Source organism: Hyaena hyaena, unplaced genomic scaffold, assembly GCF_003009895.1.
Source record: "Hyaena hyaena isolate Hyena2069 unplaced genomic scaffold, ASM300989v1 scaffold_101, whole genome shotgun sequence".
Classification (NCBI taxonomy): domain Eukaryota; kingdom Metazoa; phylum Chordata; class Mammalia; order Carnivora; family Hyaenidae; genus Hyaena; species Hyaena hyaena.
In genome coordinates this window covers 3,097,198-3,111,545 of record NW_024080733.1, presented here as the reverse complement: position 1 = coordinate 3,111,545, position 14,348 = coordinate 3,097,198, and the positions used below count along the sequence as shown (strand labels likewise).

The window sequence follows — 14,348 nt, the reverse complement described above, 5'->3', positions numbered from 1 at the left end:
TAGAGGAAACAAGAAAGTGCAGGAGTTCACATAGTAACTATCTGAACAGACTGATGTTGAAAAATGTTTGCGGAAAAAAAAAAAAAAGAAAAATGTTTGCGGAGGGGGTTATGGATACAATGACCTATTTGTGGTCCTGTGGATTAAAAAAGTCAAAGAAAAGTCACCGGCATGGAGCCTTGGTGCTGAAAATATTTACCCATATACTTCCATGGGGTGTCCTGAGAAGTCAAAGTGGGGCCTCTCCTGTCGCCTGCAAAGCAACTGGGGTGCATTGGTGGTGGCCCTGGGGCCACATCGATCCTGGGACCCTGTCCATCCTGGGGCTGCACCCCAGTCGGCTCGAGCTGCCCTTGCAAATCCATAGGCGGGGCCGGGACGTCAGACAGCCACGGCCTCAGCTCTCAGTCTTCAAGTCAGAACAGGAGTCTGTAAGGTGGGTCCCTTCTGAGGCTTCTCTGCTTGGCTGTGGACAGCGTCTCTGCCCTGTGTCTTCACCCCTCCCTCCATCCCTCCCTCCACATTCGTCTCGGCCCACGTGTGTCCTTTTTTACTTTTTCTTCTGATGCTCAGTTTTACTCGACTGGGGAAAACGCATGCCTTTTATATTAAAAGAAATAGATTATTATGGAGAAAAATTTTTAAAAAACTGCATTGGTTTTTTAAAGTTTATTTACTTATTTTGAGAGACAGAGAGAGAGAGACAGCACGAGCAGGGGGAGGGGCAGAGAGAGGAGGGGAGAGAGAATCCCAAGCAGGCTCTGTGCTGTTAGCTTAGAGCCCATGCGGGGTTCGATCTCAGAAATCAGGAGACCATGACCTGAGCTGAAACCAAGAGTCTGACGCTTAACCGACTGAACCCCCCAGGCGCCCTCTGCATTGTTACTAAAAGATGAAAAGGGTCACTTCCAAGGACATCGAGTTTTTCCTTTTTATGAGGACACGGTCATTTCTGACCAGGGAGCACCGGCATGGCCCACTATGAGGCTGGGCATGACGTCCTCTCAAGGCAACCAAATCTGCAGCAACCTTATTTCCAAATAACAGTCTGAGGTTCTGGGGGTCCAGACTTGAACATGTGAATTTTGGGGGGAAGACAATTCAGCCCCTCACAGAGCTTGTATGCGGCCCAGCCTGGGGCTCCAGCATGTTGGTTCAATGAGACAAACCCTCGCCTTGGGTTGCTTGGAACTTTTAAATGGCACGGTGCTCCTGGGTGGCTTGACCTCTGGTGGCATACCCTGCCCTCTCTCTCGAGGGAGAAGGAAGTCAAATGAGGAAATTCATCAGAACAGGTGTCCCCGTGGGGCGCCTGGGGGGCTCAGTCAGTTAAACACCTGACTCTTGATTTTAGCTTGGGGCATGATCTCAGAGTTTGTGAGTTTGAGCCCCACATCAGGCTCTGTGCTGATAGCACAGAGCCTGCTTGGGATTCTCTCTCTCTGTCTTTCTTTGCCCCTCTCCTACTCTCTCTCTCAAAATAAATAAATAAACTAAAAAAAAAAAAGGCAAGAAAATCCAGTCTTTCAAAACTGTAGAAAACTGACTGGGTTTCAGAAATGAGGCATCCAGTTTGTTGGTTCTCAAAGTAGTTGTTTGTCAGAGTGGAAAGGAAACAAAAACCCTGTTTCCATTGCCTTTCTGCTGAAAACATTACCAACATATGGGAGAGGAAAATGGCAAGATTGTCAAAAGGCTAGTTCTGGAAGATTCTATTTAGCATGGCAAATTTGTGTGGCTTCCTTGAAGAAACAAAAACAAAAGCAACAGCAGTCAATCAAACAACCAAAAAGCAAAAAGCAGAGTCGTCTTCTTTTCCAGAGAGGTACCCCCTCCCTACTCGGGGATGTGGGTCTGGTTGGGAATCCTGGAGTTTCCCTGGTTTATTTACTTTGGCTCAGATAAGCCTGGGTTTCCGATGACAAGAAAGGTTAAAACAAAACAAAGCAAAACCAACCTCATGATAACAATAACTCCTGAGAAGAGGGGCAGGGGAGACCTCAGGCTTGTTTTAGGAGATTGTATTACAGACCCGGGCTGTGTCCCCGGGACCATGGAGACTGAAGAGCACGTTCATTTTGTCACCTTGGGGCTCCGAGATCAGCTCCGCATTTGCCACTCAACTGTGCCTGTTGCTGTCTCCGCATCTGGGGCCCCTTCCGGCCCCATCTGCCTGCTGTGGCTAAATCAGTGCTCACCTGAGGGAGGGACATCACGGTCCCAGTCCTGGACCGGACAGTGGGGGCTTGTCCCCAGGCTGTGCTCACAGGCACCTGTCACGCTTCAGCTTCCTAGCCAGAGCTCCTGGCAGAGTCTAACCTGTGCACCGAGGGCCCCTGTTAGAAAACAACCCCTCCTCAGGGGTGAGGGGGAAGAGGCAAGGAGGTGTGTGCATGCCACTCATCCTGACCTCTGTCCCAGACTCAGGGATCCTGGCTGCGACACGGGGCTGCTAGGAGGGGCCGACAGCGAAAGGTGAAATTGTGTTGTGATTGCCCTTGGGGGACCTGCCACGTCTCCTCGGCCCTGACCCTTCCCTGTATGTGCCAACCCCATGGCCCAGTGTCCCGTCTCCCTGGCACATCGTAACCTCCTCAGGTGGGGACCCCAGGCCTGTTTGGTCTTTTCCACACCCCTGCAGGGTAAGACTTCTCATTCCCATTTCTTGGATGAGGGAGGCTGAGAGCAGGGGCCACCTGCCCAGGACCTTGGCCACCGCCCATCTGGCCCGGCCACCCTGTGCAGAACTCGACCCCTTGCTGGAGGAAGGCTTGGCCACCCCCATGTCCCTGCCCGGGGCACGGTGCTGTCAGGAGCTGCCGTGCTGGGGCCTTCTCTAGGGGAGCTTCCTTGTCTCTAGTGCTATGAGGACCATGCCCTCGTGACGTTTGAGATGTCATGTCATGTCACATGGGGCGTTACCTTGGTGCTGGGCCCACTGGGCCCTCCCGCGCCACCATTAGGTTAGAATACATTCCAACAGGGGTACGTCCGAGCCAAAAGGAACTCACACTATTCTCCACCGCTGTGGATCCTGCTACCTGTCGGCCAGCTTCCTTCCAGAGGGGATGTGTGAGTCACAGCTGCCCACTGGTGTGTCCCATGATGTGTTCGCCCGGCCTGTGGCGACCTAAGTGCGGGGTGTGTGTGGTCTGTGCGCGCGGACTTAAGTACAGGTCAGGTTCGGTGGTGTGTTAAGCTTTCTTTAATCTTCTGTTTTGAGGCGTCAGTGTAAAAGGGAATATTTTCATTTTTATTTATTTATTATTATTATGTTTTTAAAGTTTATTTATTTATTTTGAGAGGGACAGAGAATGTGTGTGAGCAGGGGAGGAGCAGAGAGGGAGGGAGAGAGAGAATCCCAAGCAGGCTCTGCACTGTCAGTACAGAGCCTGACGAAGGGCTCAATTTCACCAACCATGAGATTGGGGCAGAAATCAAAAGTTGGATGCTTAACCAACTGAGCCACCCAGCGTCCCCCAAAGGGAACATTTTTACATGTATTTTCCCTTATATAAGTTGCCCATAGGAGCACCGGACTGTCTCAGTCAGTGGAGCCCTTGACTCTTGATCTCAGGGCCATGAGTTTGAGCCCCACGCTGGGGCCATGTAGAGATTACTTAACAGTAAGATATTAAAAAAATAATAAATTGCCCATCAAATTCTTTCCTGATTCTGTAAGTATGAGGCTGGTGATTTTCTCCTGTGGTTTAGTTGTTGAGACCTTAATGCACAGGTGGCAAGTACCCCACCCCCACCCGAACAGTTGTCCTTTTTTGTTTGTTTTTGCATTTTTATTGGTTAGATTTAGTTTGTATATCTTACAGTATCACCATTGCTTTTTCTTTGTTTTAAAAAAATTTTTTTTAATGTTTGTTTATTTTCAAGAGAGAGAGAGACAGAGAGCAAGCAGGGGAGGGGCAGAGGGGGAGGGAGACAGAATCTGAAGCAGCTCCAGGCTCCGAGCTGTCAGCACAGAGCTCAACGTGGGGCTCGAATTCATGAACCGTGAGATCATGACCTGAGCCGAAGTCGGACGCTTAACGGACTGAGACACCCAGGTGCCCCACCATTGCTTTTCTTTGAAATACATCTTTTATAATTTCAAACCTGCAGAAATTCTGTGTTATTCACTCTCGGCTGTTCAACCTTCTACTTGCTGCTAGTTTTGTCAGTTCGAACTTACTGCGTTTCGGACTTCATCTCCTTAAAGTGTGCTTGTGGGAGGGAGTACTCTGCAAAGCTTCCATTCATCTTTATAAAAACTAGGTCCAAAGTCAGGTGGCCTGATCCGCACATGCGGTGGTTCGTCTCTCTCTGCCCAGTGGTACCAAAAAGGGCATTTTGTCATGGATTTTGAAACATGGTTGAGCCTGTTTTTGTTTTTGTTCTGTTGTTTTTAATTTTTAAAAAATGTTTACATATTTTGAGACAGAGAGCATGAGCTGGGGAGGAGCAGAGAGAGAGGCAGAGAAAGGATCCCAAGCAGACTCTATGTTACCAGTGCAGAGCCCAATGTGGGGCTTGATCTCACAACCTGTGAGATCGTGACCTGAACTGAAGTCAAGAGTCGGACACTTTACCAACTGAGCCACCCAGGAGACCCCGGTTGAGTCTGTGTTGGACGCTCCAGATAGGTGCCCCATGAATGTTTAATGCATGAGCATTGAACGAAAAGCAATTGCTTTTCAATATAAAGCTGAAAAAGCGACAATAGCAAAAAAAAAAAAACAAAGTAGTAGAGCGAGAGAACTCATCCATTTCTATCTCTTGGCCCCCAGCTGAATCAGCAGCCAGCATAAACATTGGCAAAGGCACTCTTAGAGAGGGAAATTTGGACTCTGTTGGGGAGGGCTTTGGAAGTCCCAGCTCAAGGTAGCAATGGATTTAGGCCACCTGGGTGGATGGTTCTATTTGGTTTTGACTCCGGCTTTGTTTGGACCCTCTCCTGTTGCAGTGTCTCACAGCTAGGACCTCATAATACTTCTGGGAAAGTCCCCTCTTCTGAGAGACTGGCATCCAGAGATCTGTGTGTGCCCTGAAGAGACACAATAGAATTTCACGCTCTCGGCAAAGCCCATTGTTTCCAAAGACCAAGCAGCAGCCTAATTACAGGCTTTGCCTCAGCTTCCTTGATACTCTAAACTTGTTATGATGTGTTTCCCCCATGAGTCTCATGACTACCTTCTCCCTCGGAAGAGCCTCCTTCCTTCTTGAGTCATTAGCAATTTTATTTTTTGTACCGGGGCGTTTGATTCTTTGTGGGTTTTCAGTTGTCGCCAAAACCACATGCTGTCTGAGCATGCTGAAGGCTTTAAAAGTGCGTTTCGTTAGGTTCTGCTTGTAAGGCATTCTGTTCAAGTGAGATGCGACAGTGTTTTCCCACAGAGTTTGAAACATGGTTGAGTCTGTTTTCGTTTTTGTTTTGTTGTTGTTTTTAATTTTTAAAAAACGTTTACATATTTTGAGAGAGAGAACGTGAGCTGGGGAGGGGCAGGGAGAGAGGATCCCAAGCAGACTCTGGTACCAGCGCAGAGCCCAAGGCAGGGCTCGATCTCATGACCTATGAGATCATGACTTGAGCTGGAATCAAGAGTCAGACGCTTAACCAACTGAGCCACCCAGGAGACCCTGGTTGAGTCTGTGTTGGACCATAGGTATGAGGTTCCACTGCAAACTAGTTCAAGGAGACCGGGCAACAGAATGATGATGTTTATCTCTGATGTGTAGAACGGGAACCACTGATCTATCTGGCTGGTTGCTGGAAGGCTAAAATAACGCATGAGCACAAGCTTGTAGACCGTCCAGGGCTGTGCCGATGAAGGGTGTAAGGGCAGGTATGGTCATTGGCACATGTGCATCCCCAGAGGAACCGCACTCATGGGATGTGCATGCGTGCGTCTGCTCCTCCCAGGAGCATGGATTCTGCCGTGTGTTCACTGTGGGTTCCCCACTACCTGACACACGCGACCCAGTTCCTGATGAATGAATGAATGGATGAATGAATGGATGGATGAGTGCACTTCTTTAAAAAACTTTTTAAATGTTTATTTATTTATTTTTTTTGAGAGAGAGAGAGTGGGAGAAAGAGAGAGGGAGGGAAAGAGAAAGAGGGAGAGAATCCCAAGCAGGATCCACACTGTTAGTGAGGAACCCAACATGGGGCTCGAACCCAGGAACCTCAAGATCATGACCTGAGCAGAAACCAAGTCAGACGGTTAATCAACTGAGCCACCCAGGCATGTCACCCCCCCCCCCTTTATTTCAGAGAGTGAGAGAGTGAGAGAAGGGAAGAAGGGCAGAAGGAGAGAGAGAGAATCTAAGTAGGCTCCACACTGTCAACACAGAGCCCGACACGGGCCTCCAACCCACGAACTTCGAGATCATGAGCCGATATCAAGAGTTGGACACTCCACCCACTGAGAACCCAGGTGCCCCTGAGTGCACTTATTTTTTTTTATTGCTCAGTGGACAGCAATTGAACGATCCATTCTCTTGTATTTTTGCATGACTTCCTTTTTTTTTTTCCCCATTCACAAAATAATGTAAGCATTCTTGGGCACACATCTTGATTCATGTATGTAATTACCTACTAACCTGAACCTTTTTCATAGGCTCCAACCAGTATAATATAGATAAACTAATATGGTTCAACTTATTATATAGTTGTTGACATATATGGGTCATAGAATCTGTGCACTTTCTGCTTTGTTAATGTTGTGGGGCTGTTTTCCCATCCAAGTACTAACCAGGCCCGACCCTGCTTAGCTTCTGAGATCAGACGAGATCGGGCGCGTTCAGGGTGGTATGGCTGTAGACTGTTGGGCTGTTTTCTAAAGTTCCTGTATAATCATGTCCCCACCGACACTTGGTGGTGTCAGATTTTTTGCTTTTTTTTATGAATTGGTGGGTGTAAAATGGTATTTTGTGGGGGGTTTAATTCGCGTCTTCCCACGTACTGCTGAGATGGAGAAGAATTTTTCTGAGCAATTGAAAGATACTTAATCTTCTTCTGGTTTCTTGCTATTGATGAATTCTTGGGTCCTTTGCAAGTCTGACCATTCCTTTGACGCATTGTGGCTTTATTTCTTGAATTGCTATTGAGATCTTTTCTTTGACTTAGTTGTGCTAAAGTGTTTGCTGTGGATTTATATTTCCTGGTAAGTGTTACATTTCCTTTATCCATGAATTTGTGTCATTCGTATGTTCTGGAATTCTCAGCCATTTGTTATTTGAATATTGCCCTTTCCTCCGTTCCTCTTGAGGGGACTTTTGTTTATAACTAAATCTTACACTTAAAGTTTCAATTTATGACTTCTTTCTTCTCTTTGATTTTTTGGTCATTCTACTTGTCCCAGCTCTCTGGAGATTTCCTTCTGGAAGTCCAGCCATGAAGGAAAAACTGTGTTCTCATAGCAGGAGTCCTGTTGTTTTGGGAAGCAAAGGTGACATGACTGGGTGTTAAACTTTGTCCCATTTTTATTTGGCTGGATGTCATTGCCAAGATTTCCCTGCCTTGGGGTTCATCAGGGCTTCACATAATTAGGTGAAAAGAGCCCGAAGTTGGAGAACAGTCTCCCCCAAATTGGCTAGAGCGGATATGGTATAAAGCACTGGACAAAGGAGCACCCAGGTGGCTCAGTCGGTTAAGCGTCCGACTCTTGATCTCGACTCAGGTTAACAAATGATCGGTGTTCTTTAGGAGTGAAAATATTTGTATGTTGATTTCCATATAAGGACCCCATATGTTTATCGCACTTTCCTTCTCTTTGAACTTTGTAAATACTGATGCATTGGCATCTAGCACTGAATATTGTGAAGACATATTTGAGGCTGGAATGATTTTTTTTCCTTCCTTGTCAGTGAGTTGCATTTTTTTCTCCCCTTCTGGATACATGTGCTATTTTTCCTTATATGGGGCTCAATAGCCATGGCTCAGCTATAGCTTATTTTCCCCCCTGAAATACAACGTATTCTTTTGGTCTTTAGACCAACTCTTTACTATTTCCAAGAAGTTCTCCCATATTCTATCTCTGAGCATATTTTTTGTCATGTAAGTTGGATGCCTTTCTGCGTTTATGGTTCTACCTTTAAAAATGTTTTAAAGAAAATCCCCGTTGTGATTTCAAACTGTTTCTCTGAGGCAGACATTCGAATGTAACCAGCATCTACTCTCTGTGGAGTTTCTAAGTCTACATTTTGGATTTCCAAATAATGATTCTGCTATGGGTGAGTTTTCCTTAGATCTGCAACCTCTCCTTTTTATTTACCATCTTTTTTTTTTTTTTTTTTTTTAGCTCTTGTTCCCTGAATATTTTTTCTTATTATATTGGGTTTCTTTATGAAGCGGTTGTAAAGAAATTTCGTTTTCTTTGGGTTGTTTCCTTTCCAGTCATGCTTTCCGACTTTGGTTTGCATGTTTGCATGCTTCCCTCTGGAATGTTTAGGCAGCTGCTTTGCTCTTTGTTTTAATCTGATTCATTCTGGGAGAGCTCAGCCGGGTGTTGTATTTGTTCTCTCTCGGCTCTCTTGTCAATACATCTGGGAGCAGTCTGATTTCTCCTTCAAACTCTAGTGTGATATCTGAGCTTACCCTGCATGTGCTAATTGTCTGCAGCAGGAGGGATGGTGGGAGTGAGGGCGGAGATGAGCGGGGCGCTCACCTCCCTGTGATAGGAGATGCAGACGTCACTACTCTTGCTGGGCTCTGGGCTCTGCTTTGGAATTTTCTCTAGTGTTTTATTTTTATAAAGTTTTATTTTTAGGTTTCTTTTAAATAAAGTTTTATTTAAAGTTTTTAAAAAAATTATTTATACATTTTGACAGAGAGAGAGAGTGTAAGCAGTTGAGGGGCAAAGAGAGAGAATACCAAGCAGGGGCTATGCTGTCAGCACAGAGCCTGACGCGGGGCTCAATCTCATGAACTGTGAGATCACGACCTGAGCCGAGATCAAGAGTTTGATGAAGGGGGTCTCTTCATCCAGTATTTTGCAGTGTATTCACTCCATCCAGTTTTGGGGAAATTGTTATCCAACTTTGGATTCTTTCCACCTGATTATGTGAAACCGTGGAAGCTTCTCCAACAGAGTTGTGTTCATTGTTCACTTCTCTGTGTTTCATTTACTGTGAGCAGCATGCTCTGACTCCTGCTGGGAGAAGGAGGGAGGTGATGCCCTCAGGGCATTCACCCCACAGACGCAGGTGCAGGGGAGGGTCCCCGAATTACAGGTTTGGAGGTGGAGGGCTGAGTTGGGATCAAACTTGCTTCATCTAATCTAGACACCCGATTCTTGGCATTTTTTGTGGCTTTTGTCTTCTATAAAGACAAGTTGGCTCTTTTTCTCCTCTGTCTTCTTTTCTTTGTCTCCTCTCATTTTGTCTGGGAGAATAAAGTCCGTAAGGAAGTTCCAATATTTTACCCAAGAGTCGTTTACATGTATACCTCTGTGTGTGTGTGTGTGTGTGTGTGTGTGTGTGTGGTGTGACGGTCCCTGCTAATGCCACTGTGTGGCTGTGTCTTCAGGAATGAAGGAGGGGCATCCGTGGAGGTCAGGGGGAGGGGGACTGTGGAATCTGCGGTGCAGAACTGAGCACTCTTGCCACCTCCTGGTGGGAGGCCTCCCCCCCCCCCCCCCCCCCCCCTGGGACCATGTTTATTTATTTTTGAGAGAGCACAAGCAGGGAAGGGGCAGAGAGAGAAGGGAGCAGAGGATCCAAAGCAGGTTCTGCGCTAAAGCTTGACACGGGGCTCAAACTCACCAACTGCGAGATCATGACCTGAGCCAAAGTTGGATGCCCAGCTGACTGAGCCCCGGGGGCTCCAAGTTGATTCATTTTCTTGAGGGCACAGTGTGGTCGTGTAGCATCTGCTCTGGGCCGCCATAGGGACAGACCGCATGGGTGGTGTCTGTTCTCAGCCCTTCCTAGTGCAGGGAAGGCTCTCCCGGGGGCCTGCGGTGTGGGCAATGGGGGAAGCAATCCCATTTAGCGGGGGAGGGGGATAAAAAATGTCTGGCCAGACTCAGGATAATGAGGACAAGTGAGAAAGACACCGGGGTACAAAAATATGATGAGAAAGAGCAGGCCGCTTCTGTGCGCCTCTGGAGAGGGAGTCTGGTGAAAGGAGGTGATTCACTTGCTCACAATGGGCAGTGACACAGCAGATACTTTCTTCCCAACGGAGTTATTTCAAATTTGGAACTGTGGAAGATTTTTCTTCTACCTGTGCTTTTTGGAGCAGCTGCTAATTGACTTGTAAATAAAAAACTAAGATACTATTTTTCTAATGTTCATTTATTTTTGAGAGACAGACAGAGCACAAGGAGGGGAGGGGCAGAGAGAGAGGGAGACACAGAATCGGAAGCAGGCTCCAGGCTCTGAGCTGTCAGCACAGAGCCCGATGCAGGGCTCGAACCCACAGACCGTGAGATCATGCATGACCTGAGATCAAGAGTCAGACGCTCAACCAACTGAGCTGTCCAGGCACTCTCTGAGATACTATTTTTTAAAGTTTGACTGGGGCTCTGTTTTAGTTCAAGATCTTCAAGAAACTGCTAGATTATACGATGTAGAGTTTTATTTTCTTAACGATGTTATTTCCATTTGAAACTGGAGATTTTCCATTGATGTAAGGACCAAGCAGATAAATTCTTGTAGCTTCACAGCGGCCACTGCCTGTTTTAATTTGGCCACAATAAGATCCCTTGAATGATGGTCATTCATTCATTATGTGTGGGAACAAAAATCCAAATGCTATAAATAAAAAGATTGATGAATTGATTGCATCAAAGATTTTGACAATAAAAAGGCAAATAAGACACTGGAGAAAATATTTGCTTAAATACTTTAAGCCAACAAAGGACCAATTAAGGAATTCCTTAATTCAAATAGAAAATAGGAGACAATGATTTACAGACCAGTAAAAAAAAAATGCAGACAGAAAGAAGAAAATACATAGAATGGGTTCTAAAATAGTAAGATGCTCTCTTTTCTTTTAAGTTGTTTTTTAAATGCTTTTTTAAAATTTATTTTTGAGAGAGAGAGAGAGCATGAGCAGGGGAGGGGCAGAGAGAGAGGGATACACAGACTCCGAAGCAGACTCCAGGCTCTGAGCTGTCAGCAGAGTGTGACATGGGGCTTGAACTCATGAACCGTGAGATCATGACCTGAGCCAAAGTCAAGAGTCAGACTGACTGAGCCACCCTGGCGCCTCAGAAGACATCCTCTTTAGTGTTAAACTGCGTATCCTCAAGTTTCTAACCTCCCAGAGCGTTAATTTCTGTTCGTGCATTATTGAATGCCTCGCATGTCTTGTGTCTGACTGTATGCCTTTGTATTGTATATATAGTGGTGATAGAAAAATGGGCACACAGGGAAGAATAGGGAGTTAGTGGACAAGGAATTATTATATACTTCACGTATGAAAAATGCTTGACACTAATAATTAAAGAATAAAATTTTTCTACATATCACTTTGACAAAACATTGGCAGAAATCTAAAGGTTTCTTAATTTCGGGAGCTTGTGTTTGAAGGGAATAGTGGCTCGGCTGGCTTTTACTGGGTGCCTTTTGTACAACTAGAAATCATACACACTTTGACTTAAGGATCTCATTTACAATGATACTTCGTACAGAAGTCAGCCAAACGTGTACAGAAAACTCAGGATGGCAATGACCCCAAACAGAAAGGTGATTGGTTGAATACATTAAATTCCACGGTAGATTATCATGTTCCCTATAAAAACAAGGTAGCAGTTCTGTAAGTGCTGATATGAAAAATTATTTCCAAAAATGAATTCAGAAAGCTGTTGTGGGGCACCTGGGTGGCTCAGTCAATTAAGTATCCAACTTCAGCTCAGGTCATGATCTCACGGTTCATGGGTTCGAGCCCAATGTCAGGCTCTGTGCTAACAGCTCAGAGCCTGGAGCCTGCCTCAGATTCTGTGTCTCCCTGTCTCTCCCCTTTCCCCACTCATGCTCTGTCTCTCCTTCTCTCTTTCAAAAATAAAATAAACATAAAAATTTTTTTAAAAAGGCTGTTGAGATAATTTATCCTTTGGGAGAGTGGCTGTTTTCTTTCTGTACCTTTTGAATTTCCTAACCATGTATATATGTAATTATTTATAATATTGAAAGTTGTTATACAAGTCTTGGGTCTATAGACCATTTTCTGTTTGCTTTATACCTCTCTATCTAAATAAATGACTGTCGTATGTGATTTTAAAATATTTTAAAACAGAAAATTAATGATGTATTTCTTGTTTTTTTTTCCATAGTCTATTTATTTATTTTGAGAAAGAGAGAGCTGGTGAGCAGGGGAGGGGCAGAGAGAGAGAGAGGGAGGGAGAGAATCGCAAATAGGTTCCGCACTGTCAGCACAGAGCCCCACTCAGGGCTCCGACTCACAAATCGTGAGATCATGACTGAGCCCCCCAGGTGCCCCTGTATTTCTTCTTCTTCTTCTTTTTTTTAACGTTTATTTTATTTTTGAGACAGAGAGAGACAGAGCTTGAGTGAGGGTGGGGCAGAGAGAGAGAGAGGGAATCACAAAATCTGAAGCAGGCTCCAGGCTCCAAGCCGAGAGCCCAGAGCCAACGCGGGACTGGAACCCACAGACCATGAGCTCATGACCTGGGCCGAAGTCGGCCGCCCAATCGACTGAGCCACCCAGGCGCCCCTATTCTTCTTGCCGGTATCAAGTCATTGCTGAATTTGTGGCACGTTTTCTGTTTTGCACATTTATTTTCAGCCACAATTAGTTATGGAACCTCTCCCCCCCACACCCCTACTCCCAAACCTCAAGAAATGATTATTTGTTCTAGAGAATGAACTAGATGCCTTGAATTGGTGGTCTTCTGAGTGTTCTTGACCTCCCTTGCTGTTTTAATCACCATCCTTTGTGTGCAGGTTGGCCTCCCGCAGACATTTGCCCCATTATCAGGATGTACGGTATTGGATTTCTACAGTCGGTCAGGGAACTTTCCATAACGATGCACTTTCTGGCACAAGAAATATTACATCATGAACTCTTTCAGAAGTGGTTTCTTTTCTTCTTTAATTGCAGTGGGGATCGAAACCTTTTCCACCTGTGATTTGTCTTTATGGCTTCAGGCCACACACACCCTCGTGGCCACATTTAGATGCTCTTTCCTTACAGGGAAGAATTGTGACAGGCAGTTCAAAGAGCAAAGGAACCAAAGAGGCGAGAAGTTTGTTTTAGCTCAAAGCATTATAACTTGGAGTCTGAAATAACCCTCTTTAGTGTCAGGCTGCATACCCTTACCTCCCTAACCTGCAAGCTTTAGGTTTTGTTCATGCGTTATTGAGTGCCTAGCCTGTGTGGTATGTGGTTATAACCTCTTGTCTTTGTGGAATGATATGAGTGGAACTCTCCAGGAGAACCTGATCCACCGTAAAACCATAGAAGAATGAGGACAGAGAGAATAATCTGGTGATAAATGAGGATGTTTCTTTTTTTAATCAGAAGAATTTTAAGTGTTTTATTTATTTTTGAGAGAGACAGAGAGATGGAGTACGAGTGGGAGAGGGGCAGAGAGAGAGGGAGACACAGAATCCGAAGCAGGCTCCAGGCTCTGAGCTGTCATCACAGAGCCAGATGCAGGGTTCAAACCCATGGACTGCGAGATCATGACCTGAGCTGAAGTCTGAAGTCAGAGGCTTAAGCAACTGAGCCGCCCAGGTGTCCCTTTCTCTTTCTCTCTTATTATAATTTATTTATTTTTAGAGAGACACAGACAGCTCAAGCAGGGGAGGAGCAGAGACAGACTCCCTAGCAGGCTCTACACTGTCAGCACAGAGGTCAATGTGGGGCTCGAACCCACAAACCACAAGATCGTGACCTGAGCTGAAACCAAGAGTTGGACACCTGACTGACTGAGCCCCCCAAAGCCTTGACAGGGACCTCCTTTAAAGGAGGCCAGAGCTGGCCCGTGAACCACCCTGCAGGAGAGGGGGATATCATAATGCTTTACAATTTATTCAGACTCTATTTTTTTTTTTTTTTCTGATATCTTCTGCAGGTCCTTTCTCTTGCTGAATTCTTTTGGCCGTGCATCCTGTTCATGATTCTGACAGTGCTTCGTTTTCAGGAGCCTCCCAGACACAGAGACAACTGTAAGTTTTACTTTTGCTATGCTTCTTGTGTTATAGACCTCTGGAGGAAAAAATGCAGCTCTTTCCCCTCCCTATTCTTTATAAACTCAGAATTCTGAGTGGAATGAATGGATAAGGTTCATTGTAATAGCACAATAGCTGTATTTCTGGGGTATGTGCCAGTAAGCATCAGTTTCCTTTTTCTTCTCTTAAGAATCATATTCACACATACCTGT

The 14,348-nt window shown here is 45.6% G+C and overlaps 1 protein-coding gene across 1 annotated transcript in view; it reads left to right on the top strand.

Moving 5' to 3' along the window:
* Positions 1-14,348, top strand: part of ABCA13 (ATP binding cassette subfamily A member 13) — a 326,881-nt gene that overhangs the window by 5,179 nt on the left and 307,354 nt on the right. The window contains exon 2 of the mRNA XM_039235661.1: positions 14,040-14,133. Within this exon, the coding sequence (XP_039091592.1) occupies positions 14,040-14,133 (94 nt within the window). The remainder of the gene's footprint in view (positions 1-14,039; positions 14,134-14,348) is intronic.